The 18,996-nt window shown below is 36.7% G+C and overlaps 1 protein-coding gene across 1 annotated transcript in view; it reads right to left on the bottom strand.

Moving 5' to 3' along the window:
* COPG2 (COPI coat complex subunit gamma 2) overlaps positions 1 to 18,996 on the bottom strand; it is a 126,400-nt gene that overhangs the window by 69,681 nt on the left and 37,723 nt on the right. Inside the window, exons 6-9 of the mRNA XM_032275959.1 lie at positions 8,954 to 9,029; positions 7,007 to 7,099; positions 5,637 to 5,723; positions 4,449 to 4,606 (exon numbers count right to left, since the gene is read on the bottom strand). Of these exons, the coding sequence (XP_032131850.1) occupies positions 4,449 to 4,606; positions 5,637 to 5,723; positions 7,007 to 7,099; positions 8,954 to 9,029 (414 nt within the window). The remainder of the gene's footprint in view (positions 1 to 4,448; positions 4,607 to 5,636; positions 5,724 to 7,006; positions 7,100 to 8,953; positions 9,030 to 18,996) is intronic.

Here is an 18,996-nt window from a genome sequence, read left to right as displayed (position 1 = left end):
GTGAAAACATGTTAATGTAAACTTGAGTAAGGTAGATCTTTGTTATTACGTATTGGCAGAAAGCTTAGGGAATTTGTGCCCTGTACTTATTTGTGAAGCAGAACTTATAAACAATGAAGTTGGATTATTCACTTGAGAATTCCAAAAATGAAGCTGTGACCCAGTTTCATCTTGCTGTTTATAGCAAAATGTGAAATTACAAATTTCACCTATAGAGAGCAACTTTGGCCTGTGCCCCTGAGTTCTAGCCTGCCTGCAATCTTCCTTCGTGACAGCCTGTCCTTTTTGAATTTTACATTTGCTTAGTTGGCCCCCAGATTACATAGTAAATAAGCAAATCTCTACATATTTATATCCTCCAGGTTCTGCTTTTCTAGTTGAATCCTGACATAGTACTTTTAAGTTCTAGCATTTCAACTTAGCTCTTTTTGCAGTTTCCATTTTCCCTGTTCAATCATGATAACTATTTTCCATTAAAGTCATGGACAAGGCTGGGTGTGGTGGTGCACACCTGTAATACCAGCACTTTGCGAGGCTGAGGTGGGTAGATTTCTTGAGATCAGGAGTTTGAGACCAGCTTGAGCAAAATGGCAAAACCCTATCTTTACAAAAAATAAAAAAAATTAGCCAGGTGTGGTAGTGCATGCCTGTAGTCACAGCTACTTGGGAGGCTGAGGCGAGAGGATCACTTGAACCTGGACGGCAGAGTTTGCAGTGAGCCAAGATCACGCCACTGCACTCCAGGCTTTGCAACAGAGTGAGAGACTCTGTCTTAAATAATAAATAAATAAATAAATAAAGTAAATCAAGGACAAATTTATAATAGATGCTTCAAAGTTTTTGTCTGCTAATTTCAATGTCTGGATCATACCAGGGTCAGTTTCTATTGATTGCTTTTTCTCTTGGCCACTAGTCACATTTTCCAAATCCTTTGTACTTCTGGTAATTTTTATAATCTATTAAACATTATAATGAGATATTGTAAAGACTCTAGAACTTATGGAGTTTGGCTGGGATCAAACTCCAAACTTTATTTCCTCCATACTGAGCTGCAGCTGAATTCTCCATTCAGTTTTTTCATCTTACATCTTACAACTACTGCTTTTGGCAGGTTTCCTATTCTCCTGTATGTACATAGTTCAGTGACCAGTCAGTGATTTCTGCAGAGTTTAAAACTGATTTTGAGACTCATTCCTCTTACAGCTCCCTCCTTTCCAGGATATCCACTCTAAGTTTTCAGTTACTCTTCCAACCTAAAACTATTTTGACCACTCTGTCCAGGAAAAACCGTAGCTTTCTATCATCCTACACTGAAGAATTGTAGAATGCCCTCAAGAGAATAGCCAAAAACACACAAATTTCACCCAGTATAGCTTTTGTCTTTCAGGCATCAACTACGTCTCTCCAGTTTTTGCTTGCTTTTCACCACTCCCCAGTATTTTCAAATTGTTACGGGTTTTCTTCATTTAGGGGAGGGATATCTTTGTACTAATGACAATCATTATTTGCAGCAGGATTAAACTGGCCAAACTACACCATTACTAGAAGGAGAAAGCTCAACTGAATATTTTTAAATATTCCATTTTATCTTCTCTGTTGACATTTAAGATCTATATGTTTTATAAAGATTTTTTTGTTGATTATAATATTCATCCTCAAGAGATTATAATATTCATCCTTATCACAGTATATCATCAAATAACAAACTACTTCATGAATGATATAAAAACTTTACAAATGTCTGTTTTTCTCCCTCATGCCCTTTATGCTGCTATTTTCATATATTTCACTTCTACATATATATATGCTGCCGGTTTCAGTAAAAATTGTATATATTTACAATTTACCTACATATTTACCTTTTAATTTACCTAAATATTTACCCTTTCTGTTGTTCTTCATTCCTCCTGAAGATCCAGGCATTCATCTACTATCATTTCTTTTTAGCTGGAAAAACTTCTTTTAGCATCTTTATGATGCAGGTATGCTGGACACCAATCCTTTCAGGTTTTGGTTTTTGTTTTTTCCTGCTTGACAATGTCTTAATTTCATCTTCATTTGGAAGGATACTTTTATAGTATAGAACTCTAGATTGACAGTTATTTGTTTCAACAATTTTGAGATGTCCACTTTCCTCTGGCATCCACTTTTCTAATGAGAAATCAAACATTCTTATTTTTGTTTCCCTGAATCTGATGAATCTAATGTGCTATTTTTTTTTTAATTAAAAAAAAAAAAAGCAACTTTCAAGCTTTTCTTTCATTCTTTTTCTTTTGGTTTTCAACTTTTTACTTGTGATATATATGACTAGGTTATGATTACGTATGGCTTTATTTGTCCTGCTTGAGTGTCACTGACCATCTTGAATTCATTTTAGGTTTGTTGTTACTGTTTTTTGAGATGAGGGGTCTCACTCTGTCACCCAGGCTGGAGTACAGTGGTGTCATCTCAGCTCACTGTAACCTCTGCCTCCCAGCCTCTCATGCTCAACCGATCCTCCCACCTCAGCCTCCCAAGTAGCTGGGGCCACAGGCCTGCACCACCATGCCTGGCTAATTTTTGTATTTTTTTCTGGTAGAGATGGGGTTTTGCCATGTTGCCTAGGCTGGTCTCGAACTCCTGAGCTCAAGTGATCCACCTGCCTCAGCCTCCCGAAGTGCTAGGATTACAGCCATGAGCCACCACATCTGGCCCCTTTCATTCACTTTGGAAAATTCTCATCCATTGATATGGTTTGGCTGTGTCCCCATCCAAATATCATCTTGAATTTCCATGTGTTATGGAAGGGACCCAGTGGGAGGTAACTGAATCATGGGAGCAGATCTTTCCCATGCTGTTCTCATGACAGTGAATAAGTCTCAAGAGATCTGATGGTTTTAAAAATGGGAGTTTCCCTGCACAAGCTCTGTCTCTCTTTGCCTGCTGCCATCCATGTAAGAGGTGCTCCTGCTTGCCTTCTGCCATAATTGTAAGGCTTCCCCAACCATGTGGAACAGTAAGTCCATTAAACCTCATTCTTTTGTAAATTGCCCAGTCTTGGGTATTTCTTTATCTGCAGCATAAAAACGGACTAATATATCCATCGCCTCTTCAAAGATTTACTTCTGCTCCATTCTGTTTCCTTTCCTTCTGAGACTTGTTATACAAGTATCAGACTTTTTGATATATTCCCTAGGTTTCTGATACTCTACTCTTTTATTTTCTTATTTTTCTCCCTATACTTCAGTTTGGACAATTTCTACTGACTTGTCTTCAAGTTCTCTAACTTTTTTTCCACTGTGTCCAATCTGCTATTAAGTGCTTCAAATAATTTTTATTTTTGACATTGTATTTTTTGGTTCAAGATTTTTTTTCTAGTTTCTATGTATCTATTACATTCCTTACCCATTTACACATTTTGTCCATCTTTTCTACTCTTTAGTGGAAAGATGTAATTTAAAAAAGTTACAAAAGTTCACTTTACAAAACAGCTTTAGTGTTCACTTTACAAAAGTTGTTTAAAAGTCACTGCCTACTAATTTGTAAAGTCACTGCCTTCTGATTTCTATATTTTGGTCATCTGTAAATTGGCTTCTACTGACTGCTTTTCTTGTTTATGGGTCGCATGTCCCTGCCTCTGTCTTTTCTGACTGTTTGCTAGACACTGCTTGTAAAGGTGCAGTAGAGACTGATGTAAATAATACTTATCATTAGAAAAGTGCAGGCCCTTTTTCATTTTTAGCAGCTAATAGTTGATCTGGGTCAGGACTTTGCTGCAGCTTTAATTAGATTCAGTTATCTGCTGTTTACAAATGATCTGAGAAACAGAACAGGCTTCCCCTTTCAGTAGGGCTTTAGTAGTAGAGGCAGATTCTAGAGATCTTTCTCTGTGTGACATCTCCGTTTCCCAGGCCACATAAGAAATCTTTGTTTTGGAATTCAGCTGTAAACCTTTCAGGCTGGGGAAGGGGTCTTTTTTGCTTCCTAGATCCATCCCCAGATTATACACCTCAAAAGATCTCTCCCTTTCCTACTCTTTCCTAGCCTTCAAAAGGCTCCTAAAGTATACTTGGTAAGTCACATGTGCCTCAAACTTGCAGAATGATCTTGGGCAAATTACTAAATATAGTACTTCAACATTCTCTTTTATAAAAATAAAAGGGATAGATGGAGTAATTCTTAATGTCCCTTCCAACTTTCATATTTAATTATCTACATATCTTCTGATTAATGCATATTTTTTGTTCAATATCAGTCTGTTAATGTACTATTAATAAAGTACACATACAAGAGCTTATATTAAGGCAAAAAAAAATGTTACTTGAAATTCTATAATTGTTTTAAATTAAAAAACATCAAATTCATCTGTAAAGTCAGCACTGCCCAAAAAATATTCGTGAAGGAAACAAACTCTAAGGTATATTAACTTGCAAATAGAAAATAACTCAAGTTTAGGAGAATACACCTACCCATCCTCAGTTTCTTTTAGTAAGCGACTGGCAATTCGGATCAGCATGCAGTAAGCAAACTGTGACTTGAGACCAGATTTAGTAAACTTATTCAACATCTTGGAAACAGCAAGTCGATCATTCTTTCTCAGGTGATACAGGACTCCCAATGCATGGTACTAAAGAACATGAAGAAGAAGGTAGCACATGGATTAGAAAGATGACAAAATATTTACACAAAAATAGAATCACATGGAACTAAATTAAAGATTTTTTTAAAATACCCAAGTCCAATGTACACAAATAGAATATCTTTTTCACACTGAACTAAACAAAGGCAAGACGAAAAGGATAATAGTTTCTAATTTAGAAGTTGTAAATTCAGACTGGACACGTATAAAGGAGGTGACATACAATCTGAAGATGGTCCTAGCAGGTTCAACACTGGCTCATGCATCCTCAGGACACATGCTCACAGGTCTAAGGCTTTACTGGTGTTATCTGTCTCTATGAGTGGTTTTACATCATCTGTGGCCACTTTAGTAATTAAAGGATTAATTTCCTAAAGCAGGCTATGAGTGTCATTATCTTGACGCTTTGTATAAAAACACATGATCAGAGTCAAGAGAACAAGAGTGCTTCCTAAGGGAAAAACGACTACTCTGTTTCCTATAACTGAATATGCTACCATAGAAGTTGTAAACATCAAGAGGGCATAAACACCCTCTCAAATAAAATGGGGTACTTTACATAAAATTTCCATCTAAGAATTTAACCTTGTTCCTCTTAATAAAGAATAACCTAATAAATATCAAAAGCTCTTTTTGACAAAAGGGTTTCAAAGTTTCATTAAGTAAAAGCTCCTCCTCATTATTTTTATAATGTCTATAATCAAGGCCTCAGAACTTGGAGTTGAGTATCTTCTTACACAAATTATTTTTCAATTAAAAGACTGCAATGATCATCTCAATCTACTACTGAATTTAACAATCTTTCCCAAATATTCCTACAAAGCGCCATCCAGCTTCTATGAAACACGTGAGGGACAGTAATCATAATTAGTAAGATTCCTATTTCATATACATTCTAGTAGCTGCTTAATTTTCCTTTAGTTAATGCTCATCTAAGGACTCAATATACTGCCCCTAAAATACAAGTTTAAAGAATGCTGATCCTGAGACATAAGCTAATGTGATTAAATGGCAGTACCTGGACCATAACATTATCGCTTGATGCAGCTTCTTGGGCTTCATTGATCCAGCGCTTAACCACATCATAACTTATCTTCATCATGTGCTAAATACAGGGAGAAAAATGAGAATGAATAATGCATGGTCACTAGAAACTTAGAAACATGAGTTAGTTTTCTTGGAAAATCACTAACAGACATTTCCCAGGAGAAAGAAAACTGTGTAGCTCTTATAAGTCTATTTCGTGTCTCCATTGCTGGGGCAACTGATAAATCCTAAGTATTTTTTCCTATACCCTTTACAATAGTGAGTATATAGAGATGTGTAAAAGGAAGTAATGAAAGAGGAAGAACAGGATGAGGATGGTGCTTAAATAACATTATCATGACAAGCTTTACTTCTAGGAAACTCCCCTGGAAGAAAGAAAAAGAGTATTAGTATATTCTCTGCTATGAAACTCAACCAATCATCTTCCAGAATCAGAAACTCTTGTGATTTAGATGGCTTACTCATTCACACATATGTAACTGACATTAACCAAATGCAATGTGATAGGTTTTAATGTATAAATTGTGTTCTGTTGAAAAACTGAAAGAAAAAAATTACTAAAAAAAAGACTACTTCCTGGGAGGAAATTCAGAAGTGGGGCAGGAAACTCTGAAAGATACACGTAGACAAAGGGCACCAGAAAAGGCAGAGGACAAAGAGACAAGTAGTAGAAGTCATAAATGCAGGTCATAAAGAAGATTTTAAATAAAAGGGCCCTAGGTTTATTCCCTGTCCCATATCCCACACTTACCCCTCTTTTATTATGTGTACAACATAACTTTCAAATTTCTAAAATCTTTCAAACATATGACAATTTTATGTTTTTAATTCTTCAATGATCCTCTAGATCAGCAATCTCCAACCTTTTTAGTACCAGGGATTGGTTTTATGGAAGACATTTTTTCCACTGACAGAGGGCGGGGGGATAGTTTTTGGATGAAACCATTCCACCTCAGATCATCAGGCATCAGCTACATTCTCATATAGAGTTGGCAATCTAGATCCCTCAGCAACCTAGATTCCTCACATGTGCAGCTCACAATAGAGCTTGCACTCCTATGAGAATCTAATGCCGCTGCTGATCTGATAGGGAGCAGAGCTCAGGCAGTAATTAATGTTGGCTTGCCTGCCGCTTACCTCCTGCTGTGCAGCCGTTCCTAACAGGCCACTGAAGCCCTGGGATGGGAACCCCATCTCTAGATAAAACAAACTTGGATAAAGTAATAGAGGTATATACGTATTTTTAACTGTCTCATTTGTGAGAGAATCATAGTGATACTTTGTTTTTGCAACTAGAAACTGTACCATCCATAAGAACTAGGAAGATGCTTGCTCACTTACTAGGGAAGATACCAGTGCTGAACTGGATACACTGGAAACTTTATCCACAATGGCCTGCTTCATGTATCTTTCGATGGCTTGCAACATTGTTCCCTAATAACATACAAAAAGAAAAAAACTGTTGAGAAAAAAACATTTTTATGCAAAATTACTATTAATGCTTCAAAATAATTTTCAAAAACCAATCATGTATTTGTTTCTGTGCAAATATTTAGAATGCACTAAAAGGATAATGCAGTAACAATATCTCAAAGGGTAGAACCCAAACAACTAAGTTGAAGCTTTAGGAAAGAATATTTAAGATTATATGTAAAGAAGAATAACTGTTCAATGATGAAATAAACTGTCTCAAAATGTAGAATCTCAGTTTGGAAGAAATGCACAAGTAAAGGCTGAACCGATCAGATATGTTATAAAGAAATTCCGATAGGCAGATGGAGCCTGCTTTTGAAGTTATGAAGATTCCTCTATGTGAAGGGCACATATTACACATAGACCCCAGAGTCCTAGAAATCAAATATAATATCTGATTATCTTAGATATATAAAGAATTAAATGTATAGTATACTACTATAGTGAGCCCTCAATGTGAAATCCTCTGGAAATATAGTACTTTGCCTGCTTTTGAAGTTATGAAGATTCCTCTATGTGAAGGGCACATATTACACACAGATCCCAGAGAGTCCTAGAAATCAAATGTAATCTCTGATTATCTTAGCTATATCAATAATTAAACGTATAGTATACTACTATAGTGAGCCCTCAACATGAAATCCTCTGGAAATGCAGTTCTTTTTAAGTGTGAAAAAGCACTGGGGAGGTGGTGGCAGATAAAGATGAGCAAAACGACTAAGAGCAATATTCAGATGAAAAAAAGAGTTTTATTGCTAGCACTAGCATGGTCAAGTCTCACGCTGCTACCAATTTAAGGCTAAAAATAAATAAAAACAACCACAAGAAAACAATAGTGCAGCAAAAAATATTAAGGCATTTCTATTACTCCTTTTAAGATCCAGATTTACCAGATGTATAATGTGGTCCTGCTCAACTTTTAAAACTTGAGAAGGTTACAAACATACACCTAAAATATAATCAAGCATGAGTATATAGCTATTATTCAATTTGCTTGGTAATGCCTGGCCTGCCCTTCCTTCTCAGAGTTTTCAGAAAGAGACAGCCTAACAACATGACCTCATCTCTCCAGATACAAGGAACTGGATCAACGTTAAACACCTGACTCAGACACAGGTGGATACAAGCTACTAGCCTACTGCTGGCTAATCAGATTCTCTCTCTTAAATATTTGAACGAGAGGGCCTGTGTCTCATACATGATGGATCACCACAGTAAATGGCCTGGCCAACATAGTGAAACCCCATCTCTACTAAAAATACAAAAATTATCCAGGTGTGGTGTGGGTGCCTGTAATCCCAGTACTTAGAAGGCTGAGGCAGGAGAATCACTTGAACCCGGGAGGTGGAGGTTGCAGTGAGCCAAGATCGTGCCACTGCACTCCAGCCTGGGCAAAAGAGCAAGACTTCAAAAAAGAAAAAAAAAATTTGCTGTTGAATTCTTAAAGCTGCCCAATTTCTTGCACTGGTCTAGTTGTAAGCTTTACCTCAAATTCTGAGAGATTTGTGTCCTATAATAAAGCTTTTTCTTTTCAGATAAATTTGAATGGGTTTTTGTTTCCTGCAAGCAATGTACCCTCACCACAACAGTTCAAGAGGGCAAATAAAGTGAGAAAATGGACTAACATAAATAAATGAAAGGAAAAAAACCTGAAGAAAAAAGAAAGCCTGGAGCCACAAAAGCCTTTCTGGTGATCATATTTCTCTAATACTGAAGATTCACAAAGTCAGACTAGGAAATCCTACTCAATCTACATGGCTACTCACAGATAAGCAGAGTGTTTCATTTGATAACTCAGTGAAACAGAGAACTTACATCAGTGATTCTGCAGAGAGCCCTGATGGCCGGGCCTCGGTATACATCTTCTTTTCCAGTCATGTCCTTAGTCAGACTAAGAAAAATCAAATTGGTTAACATCAGATCAATTAAAATCTCTCCCATGGAGTTTACCCCTAGCCAATTTCCAATTGTCCCATAATTATCTTAATGCAGCTACTGATTCAACAAATATTTATGGGGCATATTCTTTGTATATATGCTAAGACTACTGTGTAGAAAACTGTTCTAACTCAAGAATATAGCAATGAGCAAAATTAGCAAAAGGCAAAAGTCCTTTGCCTTCATGGAACTTACATTCTAGGAGGAAGAAAGATAATCACATAAACAAAACAACCCCTTCCCCATAATTTTAGATACTGATAATTGGCATAAAAAATAAACTAAGGACAATGGAATAAAAAGCCCTAGTCTGACATATGCCCCAATCCTAAAATTCCATCAGACTAGACATAACTTTTGAGAAGAAATCAACAAAAATAATTAACTCATGACGTATCTCTCCTTGACATAGCTTTCTAAAATTATCAATGGCTTTAGATCTTCCTGCTGAGCTTCAAAAACAGGCAGAGGTGTGAACTGAGCTACAAAATTCCATGTCCAGGCTTTAGAGTGGTTTTTAACCTTTTACCCTCCCTTCTTTTGTGCCTCATGCATTTATACTACCCCTTAAACTGATTGTCAATCTCTTCACTTCCTCTCACATAATCCAAACTTACTTGCAACTCAATGCTTCTCACATAATTACTTGCAACTCTGACTCCATTAGGACACCAAGAGGAAAAAGTTTTGACTGATAGTCCTTCATTTTTTTTCTTTTTTCAATTAGAAAAGTAATTTCGCCAGATGCAGTGGCTCATGCTTGTAATCCCAGCACTTTGGGAGGTCAAGGTGGGAGGATCACTTGAGCCCAGGAGTTCGAGACCAACCTGGGAAACATGGCAAAATCCCATCTTTACAAAAAAATACAAAAATTAGCCTGGCGTGGCGGCATATGCCATATGCCTGTAGTCCCAGCTACTTGGGAGGCTGAGGTAAGAGGACTGCTTGAGTTTGGGGGGCAGAGGTTGCCGTAAGCTGAGATGGTGCCACTGCACCCTGGCCTGGGAGACAAAGCCCTATGAAAAAAAAAAAAAAAAAAAAAAAAAAAAAAGACATTTTGCTTAGAAGCATCCTGCACTTAAAACGTTTTGTAGCATGGGGATTTTTCCCTGATGCACTCTTTCTGGTTCTGTCAGACGCAAGCTTATTTTTCCATATTTCCAAGAAATTCTATGAACTAGCTGAACATTCAGTAATTTAAGTGCCAAGGGCTATGAATTTTCCTCTGAGCATAGCTTCATTTGAAATAATAGGTTTTCATCATCAGATTTTAAAATATTCTGTAATTTCAATTTTCACTTACACGCTGGCCCAAAAGTTGAGGTTTTTCTTTTTATTTTTCTATTTTGACATATCTGGGTACTATCTGTTCATTTTCTTCTCAAAAATAAATGTATCATCTGATTGCATTGTAACGACAGGATAAGTCTCTATTTCCACTTTCTGGAATTAAGGAGTTTTCAGGAGCTGAATGTTGAATAATTTGTAAGTGTTCAATGAACATTTGTAAAGGTGACTTTTCTACTATAAAGGTAAGGTTTTCATAAGTAGTCATTAATCTGTGTCAAGTACATTATTCATATCCTTTACACCCTTAGGTTTTTCCTTCTTTTTATAAGAAGGGCTGATACTATTTTGTTCCTATTTATATTTTTTGATTTTTGTACTTTGTATGTACTTTGATGCTACATTAATTAATAATAATTCATGACAGTTTCTCCTCATTTTGGATATTTATAAAGTACCTCATTTCTGTCTCATTCAAAACTTTTTGCATTTAATTCGATTTTCTAACATTAATACCTTCACCCAAGCCTCCTTTCAGCAGTGTTTGCCTTATACACTTTCACCCATCCTTTTATATTCAAATTGTGCTTCACCTTGTTTTATATACATCACAATATGTAGCACATATAGTTAGTTGTATTTTATTTTTAAACTAATCTGTATTTCTTTTAATAAGCAATGTTCGGTGTTAATTCTGTAAATTTGTGTTACATCTCTATTTTTAATACTTCCTTTGTTTCCTATAAGACAGTGTCATCCAACAGAACTTTCTGCAATGATGAAAATTGTTCCACGTCATTCAATATAGTAGCCACAAGCTACATGTGGCTAACAAGCCCTTGAAATACACCTAGCATGACTAATGAACTGAATTTTTAATTTTAGGTAACTTCAATTAATGTTCACTATAACCGCCACATGTATCTAATAGCTATCTTATTGGACAATACAGATGTAAGAATGTGTTTTGTTTTCCTAAGTGTATGTGTTTTCTTTCTGAAATCTGGGAGATTTACACTCTAATTTAGTTCTTTTTATGGCTGCCATAAAACTTCAGATAAAATAGTTAAGCCATAAAAACAAAATAAAATAAATAAATAATGCACATAAGCTTTCTCCTCTCTCATCTGCCCTCCCGTGTATCTCTAAATTTTTGTATTTTTTTGTATTATCATGGATTTATATCTTGACTCACAATTCCTACAGTAGTTTAACCTTATTTCTATTACTGAGTAAATTCAATGCTCACTGCTAATTCATTTCCTGTAACCCTTGTATTACAGAATTCACTCTTTTAACTTTTGGATTAATATAACTTCAATGTTTAATTTTACTTTTGAAGAAAAGCTCCTAAGTGTTATGGTCCCTGAATTCTTTCCAGTGTGGAAGTCTGCTTGTTGTCCCTGTACTTGAATGACAATTTGCTTAGCTGTATTATTCTGGTATCACATGTTCTTTTTCTTAAAATTTTGCAGACACTGTCCCCATTCTTTTCTGACACTGAAAACTGCCATGAATGGCTGAAGTCAGACTTAGTTTTTCTCACTTCTAAATGACTAGCTTTTTCTGCCAGAAGTCTTAAAAATTATTTGTTTCTCTCCACAGTACAAGTTAACCAAGATGCATCTTGGTGTTAGTCATTCTGTTACAATTTTTTGTTTGAATACAGTATGCTATTTTAATACGTAGATGTTTTTAAAAGTTCTTCTAATTTTTAATGTTTTCTTTATCTATAAATAGGGTTACTACTTCAGCAATGTCAAAAGTTTTGCCCCCTCATCTCTATTAAATGGCTTTAATCTTTTTCTTTTAGTTCAGCATTTCAATGAGTGTCTATTATATGTCAGACACTGTTCCAGACATTTAGGATACTTCAGTAAGCAAAAGAGACAAAGATTCCTGACCTCAACAAGCATACATTCTGACAGGGAACAATCTAGTAAAAATTTCAGGCTTTGCAGGCTATGTGACCACCCCACAGCCACTCAATTTGGTTGCTGTAGCATCTGTAGCATAAAAGCAGCCATACACAATACCTACACAATCCTCTGGCTCATAGAGTGGAGCTGGGTGTCACAGGGGTTATTTCTAACTCTTGAAACCTAAAAGTCCGCTTGATTACATTTAAAAATTGTCTGGTGCTAGTGACTCCTTTCTTTCCTCCCATCGTCTCCTTTTCCAAATGGGAATGTATATAATTGTTATTCTATGCCTACCCCACCACAGTATTTCGGGAACATATGACTTGTTTTCTAGTTTCACAGGTCCATAAACAAAGAGAAGAATTCTGTCTCAGGACAAATCATACCCAGAAACTCACCTATACTGGAGTTAGATGATTAGATGATGAGATTTGGGACTTTTGAGCTATGATATTTAAAGAGATTTTGGACCTGAGTTCATGCAATTGAGTTACGATATTTAATGAGGCTTTGGACCGTAGTTCATGCAATTGGCTTAGATCTTGGAAGATGATTATAATATGGTGAATGTATTTTGCATGTAGGATGGATGTAAATCCTTAGGGACCAGACGGAAGCCTGTGGTAAGCTAAATAATGGACCCCAAAGACATCAAAGTCCTATTCCCTAGAACCTGTAAAGGTACCTTATGTGGCAAAAGGTACTTTGCAGATTTGATTACGTTAAAGACACTGAGATGGCGAGAGTAAATTGAATTATCTGGGTGAGCCCTAAATATAACCACAAGTATCCCCATAATAGCAAGGCAGAGGGAAACTTGACACAGGAAGTATATGTGACAATGAATCAAGAGACTGGAATGATTTGAGGGGGAGTTAGGATTCTAGGAATGCAGATAGCCTTAGGAAGCTAGAAAAGGCAAGAAAACAGATTTTCCCCTAGAGCTTACAAAAGGAACCAGCTCTGCCTATACTCTGATGTTAGCCAGGTGAAACTGATTTTAAACTTCTAGTCTCCAGAACTGTAAAATAATTTGTGTTGTTTTAAATCACCAGATTTGTTAGGTTACTAAGTTTGTGGTAACTTATTACAGCAGAACTGGGAAATTAATGCACAGGAATGGCATACTTATTCTGAAAGAGTGTTTGTAAATATTTTAGACTTTACAGGTTATATGACCTCCTTATAACTACTCAATTCTGTAGCTACAGCACAATGGCAGTTATACACAATACAGTAAGAAATAGGTGTGGCTGTGCTCCAACAAAACTTTATTTATGGCCAGGCATGGTGGCTCATGCCTGTAATCCCAGCATTTTGGGGGGTCAAGGTGGGCAGATCACTTGAGGTCAGGAGCTCAAGACCAGCCTGGCCAACATGGTGAAACACTGTCTCTACTAAAAATACAAAAAGTTAACTGGGCGTGGTGATGCGCACCTGTAACCTCAGCTACTTGGGAGGCTGAGGCAAGAGAATCACTGGAACCTAGGAGGTGGAGGCTGCAGTGAGCCAAGATGATGGCACTGCATGGGAGTGGCATCCAGCGTGGGAGACAGAGTGACATTCCATCTCAAATTAAAAACAAAAAACAAAACCACTTCATTTACATGGTTTTGGCCAAGGACCACAGTTTGCCAACCCAGGTTCTATACCCCTGTCATACCTTTAACTGTCCTGACAACAAAGGCTTGCATAAAGAGAGTTTATTTGGGAAGGTGTTCAGAGGGAGAAGTGAATAACAGGGAAATGAACAGGGAAGGATGTAAAAACAATATAAAGACCTTTTTTTGAGTGGGCCACTGGTGCTGGCAATTGGTTACTTAATGAGCAATCTTCTGAGGAGCCTTATGAAATACATCTCAGAACCACTAACTGTTAGCCCCTTGCTGAATGTTAACCCCAGAGTATTAACTCCCTCTTACTTCTGAGGAGTACATGTGTGAACTGAAAGTGAATCTGAGTAGACGAAAAACCCTCAGTGCATACTTGAAATAAGGCAATAACAATGCAAGTGAGCTGAGCCCCACACAGAATTGCTCATCATGCCACAGCTAGAATCAAAGTAAGGCCTGAGACCATGTTAAGTGGCTCAAAAGAAGCGTCCAATACAGTCTACCCTTTCCACCCCTCAAATTTGTTCATGTCCTCCATTAAGTCTAATCTATCATGGAGGCTTCAAGACGATAGCAGTCACTATTTCTACAAAAGACTAAAAGGAAGGTGAGTGGAACATGGTTCAATCCTTGCTGCTACAATAATTCCAAGGATATAATTGACATTAATCACCTCCTTCCTATAACCACCCATTCTACATTTCCCTCCCTGCTAGCTAGCACCTCATCTAGTTTTGGCTACTTATCCAGCAGTTGACTCAAACCTTTATTCCAAAGGATACGAGCCCTGTGTTGGATGTACCCTGATTGAATCACTGGTTGTTCTCTATCCCTACCACCACTGTCAGAGCCAAGAAAGCATCAAAATATACTCCAGTGAATACCATGAAATCTAGACAGAGTGCTTTCTGCACCATTATACACCATTCCTGATAGGAATCAAGATCAATGACTTCTAGGAGGATGGTAGCACCCTTCCTTACCTTCACTAAAATGAAGAATCCAAAGTGACCTAACAGTGATCATTATTCCAAATATGCAAACTGACTCAGTTTGTGGCCCTGGCTTCTCTGACATGGGAGTGTCAGCTGCCTGTGGTTGCCAAGGTGTCACTCAGACATAAATAATCCAGAAGTGTGGGGTATTTCTGTGCTAAAGATAATCCTCAACCAACCAGAATCAAGAGCTAATGAGTTAAATGCTTCTGTCCTTTTACTCCTGAAAAACACTGGACCCAGGAACTAGGGTCTCGAATCCACATTTAGGGTGCAGATGGGATGCTGTCTTGGTCCATTCCAGCTGTTATCACAAAATACCTTGAACTGGGTAATTTATAAAGAACAGAAATGTATTTGCTCATAGTTCTGGAGACTGGGAAGTTCAAGATCAAGGAGCCGGCAAATTTGATGTCTGGTGCAGGTCCCATTCCTCACAGATGGTGCCATCTAGGCGTCCTCAGGTGGCAGAAGAGAGGAAGGCAGCTCTCCGAAGCCTCTTTTATAAGGGCATTAATCCCATTCATGAGGGCAGAGCCTTTATGATGTACTCAATCTCCTGAAGGCCTTACCTCTTAATACTACTGCATTAGGAATTAAGTTTCAACATGAATTGACAGGACAGAAACATTAAAACCATAGCAGATGCAGATTCTATAAGTGGGTTACTGTGCATGAGGGTGACAGGAGCCTGTCCTACTTCTATCTCTTGATTCCTGGACCTACATATTGTATTTATTGGTGATAGCACCATACACAGGCCATCAATCTAATGCACAGGCTGTATCCCAGAGGAAAATCCCCCAACCTCACAGGGTCCCATCCCCAACCTAGTACCTTAGCTGAGCACTCAATATGTTTCCCGGGTGAAACATAGTGTAGTAAAACTGTTGGATCTCATAGTCCTGAGTCCAGTGCCACACTGCTTTTGCAATAAAATCAATAAAATAAATATTAAAATAAAAATAAATAAAATAAAATGGCAAGGTCATATAGGATTCCATTACAATAACCAAGAATAGCTATTTGTACCACAACTTGGACCTACTAAAAACCCCTTGCTCATTTTACATTTTATGTTGGTTTTGACATGTAATTAAATTTTTTTTAAGTAGTAAAATTTATCAACCTTTTATTTTATTGCCTCTAAAATTTTAGTCATAATTAACGAGCTTTTCTCTACAGTAAGGTTAAAGGGGAATACATCCATCTTTTCTTCTATTACATGCATGGTTTTATTTTTTAAAAATTTATATGCGTTACTGATATGGAGTTTACTTATGTGAATGATAGGAAATATGAATCTAATTTTATCTTTTTCCAAGTGGTTATTTAATTGTTCTAGCATCATATATTAAAAGGTACATGTTTATCCCAACGACTAGAGATGCCACCTTATTAAACAGTATGCCACTACACGAAATTTCCCTATGTATTTGGGTCTCATTCTGTACTTTCTATTTGTATCAGATTGTATCTGAAAAACATAGATCAGTTTGACCAAGGTGACTACATTACAGACTCCCCACGCAATTTTATTCCACAGTCTATTGGTCTGTTCATGTGCCAGTACCACGCTGTTTAAACTGTACGGGTCTTAGACTTACTGACTAAGTAGGGCTAGCTTCCCCCTCCCACCCCATTCCTCACAGTTTTCCTTTTTCAGTGATTTCCCAGCTATTGTTATATTATTTTATCCACATGAACTTTAGCACCAACTTGCTTAACTCCATAATATGGTCTGTTGGTATTTTCACTGGGATTCCACTGAATTTATAAATTAGTTCAGGGAGGAGTAAAACTTTTCTAATGTTGAGTTGGCCTATTAATAAACAGGCAATAACTTTGGGCATGGTGGTGCATGCTTAACGGTCCCAGCTACTCAGATGGCTGAGGTGGGAGGACCGCTTGAACCCAGGAGTTTGAGGACAGCCTGGGCAACATAATGAGACCCTGTCTCAAAGAAAAAAATTGAAAAATAAAAAAAATTTTTTTTTTCAAAAAACAAGATATCTTTACATTTGTTTAAGTATACTTTGAGTCTTTCAGGAGTATGTTAGTCTATTTGGGCTGCTATAACAAAATACTATAGACTAGGTTGCTTATAAACAGTAGACATTTGTTTCTCACAATTCTGGAGTCTAGGAAGTCCCAGATCAAGATACTGGCAAATCTGGTGACTGGCAAGGTCCTGTTTCCTGGTTCAGAAGGCATCTCTTCCTGCTGTGGAAGAAACTAGCCAGCTCTCTGTAGTCTTTTCCTAAGGACACTAATCTCAATCCCAAAGGTTCCATCCTCGTGACCTAATCAGCCCCCCAAAGGCCTCACTTCCCAACACCATGAACTTGGAGGTTAGAAATTCAAAATATATATTTTGGGGGACATAAATATTCAGCCAAGAGTAAGGGGCTTAACATTTTTTCTGTTTTGTACATTAATCATCAAATCTATTCCTAAGTGTTTAATCTTTTTGATTGTTGTTGCAAATGGGGTTCTGTCTACTATTATGTCCTCTATCTGCTGTTTCTATGAAAACTATTGATGAAAAAAATTTTTTAATTTCAATAGTTTTTGGGGTACAGGTGGTTTTCGGTTACATGGATAAGTTCTTTAGTGGTGATTTCTGAAATTTTAGTGTACCTGTCACCCAAGCAGTGCACACTGTACCCAATACGTAGTCTTTTATCCCTCGCCTCCTCTGAACCTTCCCCTTCTGAGTCCCCAAAGTCCATTATGTCATTCTTATGCCTTTGTGTACTTGTAGCGTAGCTCCCACTTATAAGTTAAAACATATGATATTTGGTTTTTCATTCAAGTCATTTGACTTAAAATAATGGTCTCCAGTTCCATCCAAGTTGCTGCAAAAGACATTCTTTTTTTCCTTTTTATGGCTATATTCCATGGTGTATATACACACCATTGTTTTATCCACTTGTTGACTGATGGGCACTTAAGTTGGTTCCATGTCTTTGCAATTGTGAATTGTGCTGCTATAAACATGCATGTGCATGTGTCTTTTTCATATGATGACTTCTTTTCCTTTGGGTAGATACCCAGTAATGGGATTGCTGGGTCGGATGGCAGGTCTACTTTTAGTTCTTTAAAGAATCTCTATACTGTTTTCCATAATGGTTGTACTAATTTATATTCCCATCATCAGCGTAAAAGTGTTCCCTTTTGACCACATCTACGACAACATCTCTTGTTTTTTGACTTTTTAATTATGGCCACTCTGGCAGAAATAAGGTGGTATCTCACTGTGGTTTTAATTTCCTTTTCCCAGATGATTAGAGATGCTGGACATTTTTCAATGTTTGTTGGCTGTTTGTATATATTCTTTTGAGAAATAAGACTACTGATTATTACACATGAATTTGATATTGTGCTATCCCACTAAATTCTTCTATTGTTTGAGTTCATTTTATCACTGATTATCTGGGGTTCCTAGGTATTCAATCACATTATCTAAAAACAGGTAGTTTTACTTCTTTGTTAACCCATTCTTATGTTTAAAATTGGTTTCTGTCGTCTAACTGCATGGCTAAATTCCTCTAGTAAAATACTGAATAGAGGTGAAGATACTGAACATCCTTGCCTTGGTTCCTGATTTTAGTGGAAATGCCTCTACTGTTTCCCCATTAAAAAAAAAAAATAGGATCTTTTTTGAAAACCTGTGTTTGCCTAAGAAATTATCCACTCCACTTAGGTTTCAAATTTATTTCAGAAACTATAAATTTGTCTTAGATTTTTACATTTCTTCTGTTTCAATCATTATTTACCCCTTGTCATTTATTTTGCATACTTATGCTTTCTCCTTTTTTTCACCAACTTAGCTTATGGTTTATTTATTTTGTTAATTTTTTCAAAAACAGGATTTTAATAATTAGATGTGCTTTTCTATTTTTTCCTCATTAATTTCTGTTTTCATCTATATTAATTCCTATCATGTGCTTTATATTGAATTTCTTTGTTGTTCTTTAGTTGTTTTGAGTTAAGAATTTAATTTTTTTATTCTTTCTTTTTCATTGATAAAAGGTATTTACTGCAATGAGTTTTTCTTTGATCACAGTTTTAATTCACCATCTAGATCTTTTAAATTATTC

Source organism: Sapajus apella, unplaced genomic scaffold (assembly GCF_009761245.1).
Source record: "Sapajus apella isolate SASKATOON/1434 unplaced genomic scaffold, GSC_monkey_1.0 scaffold7, whole genome shotgun sequence".
Lineage (NCBI taxonomy): Eukaryota > Metazoa > Chordata > Mammalia > Primates > Cebidae > Sapajus > Sapajus apella.
This window is presented reverse-complemented; position numbering and strand designations above follow the sequence as displayed.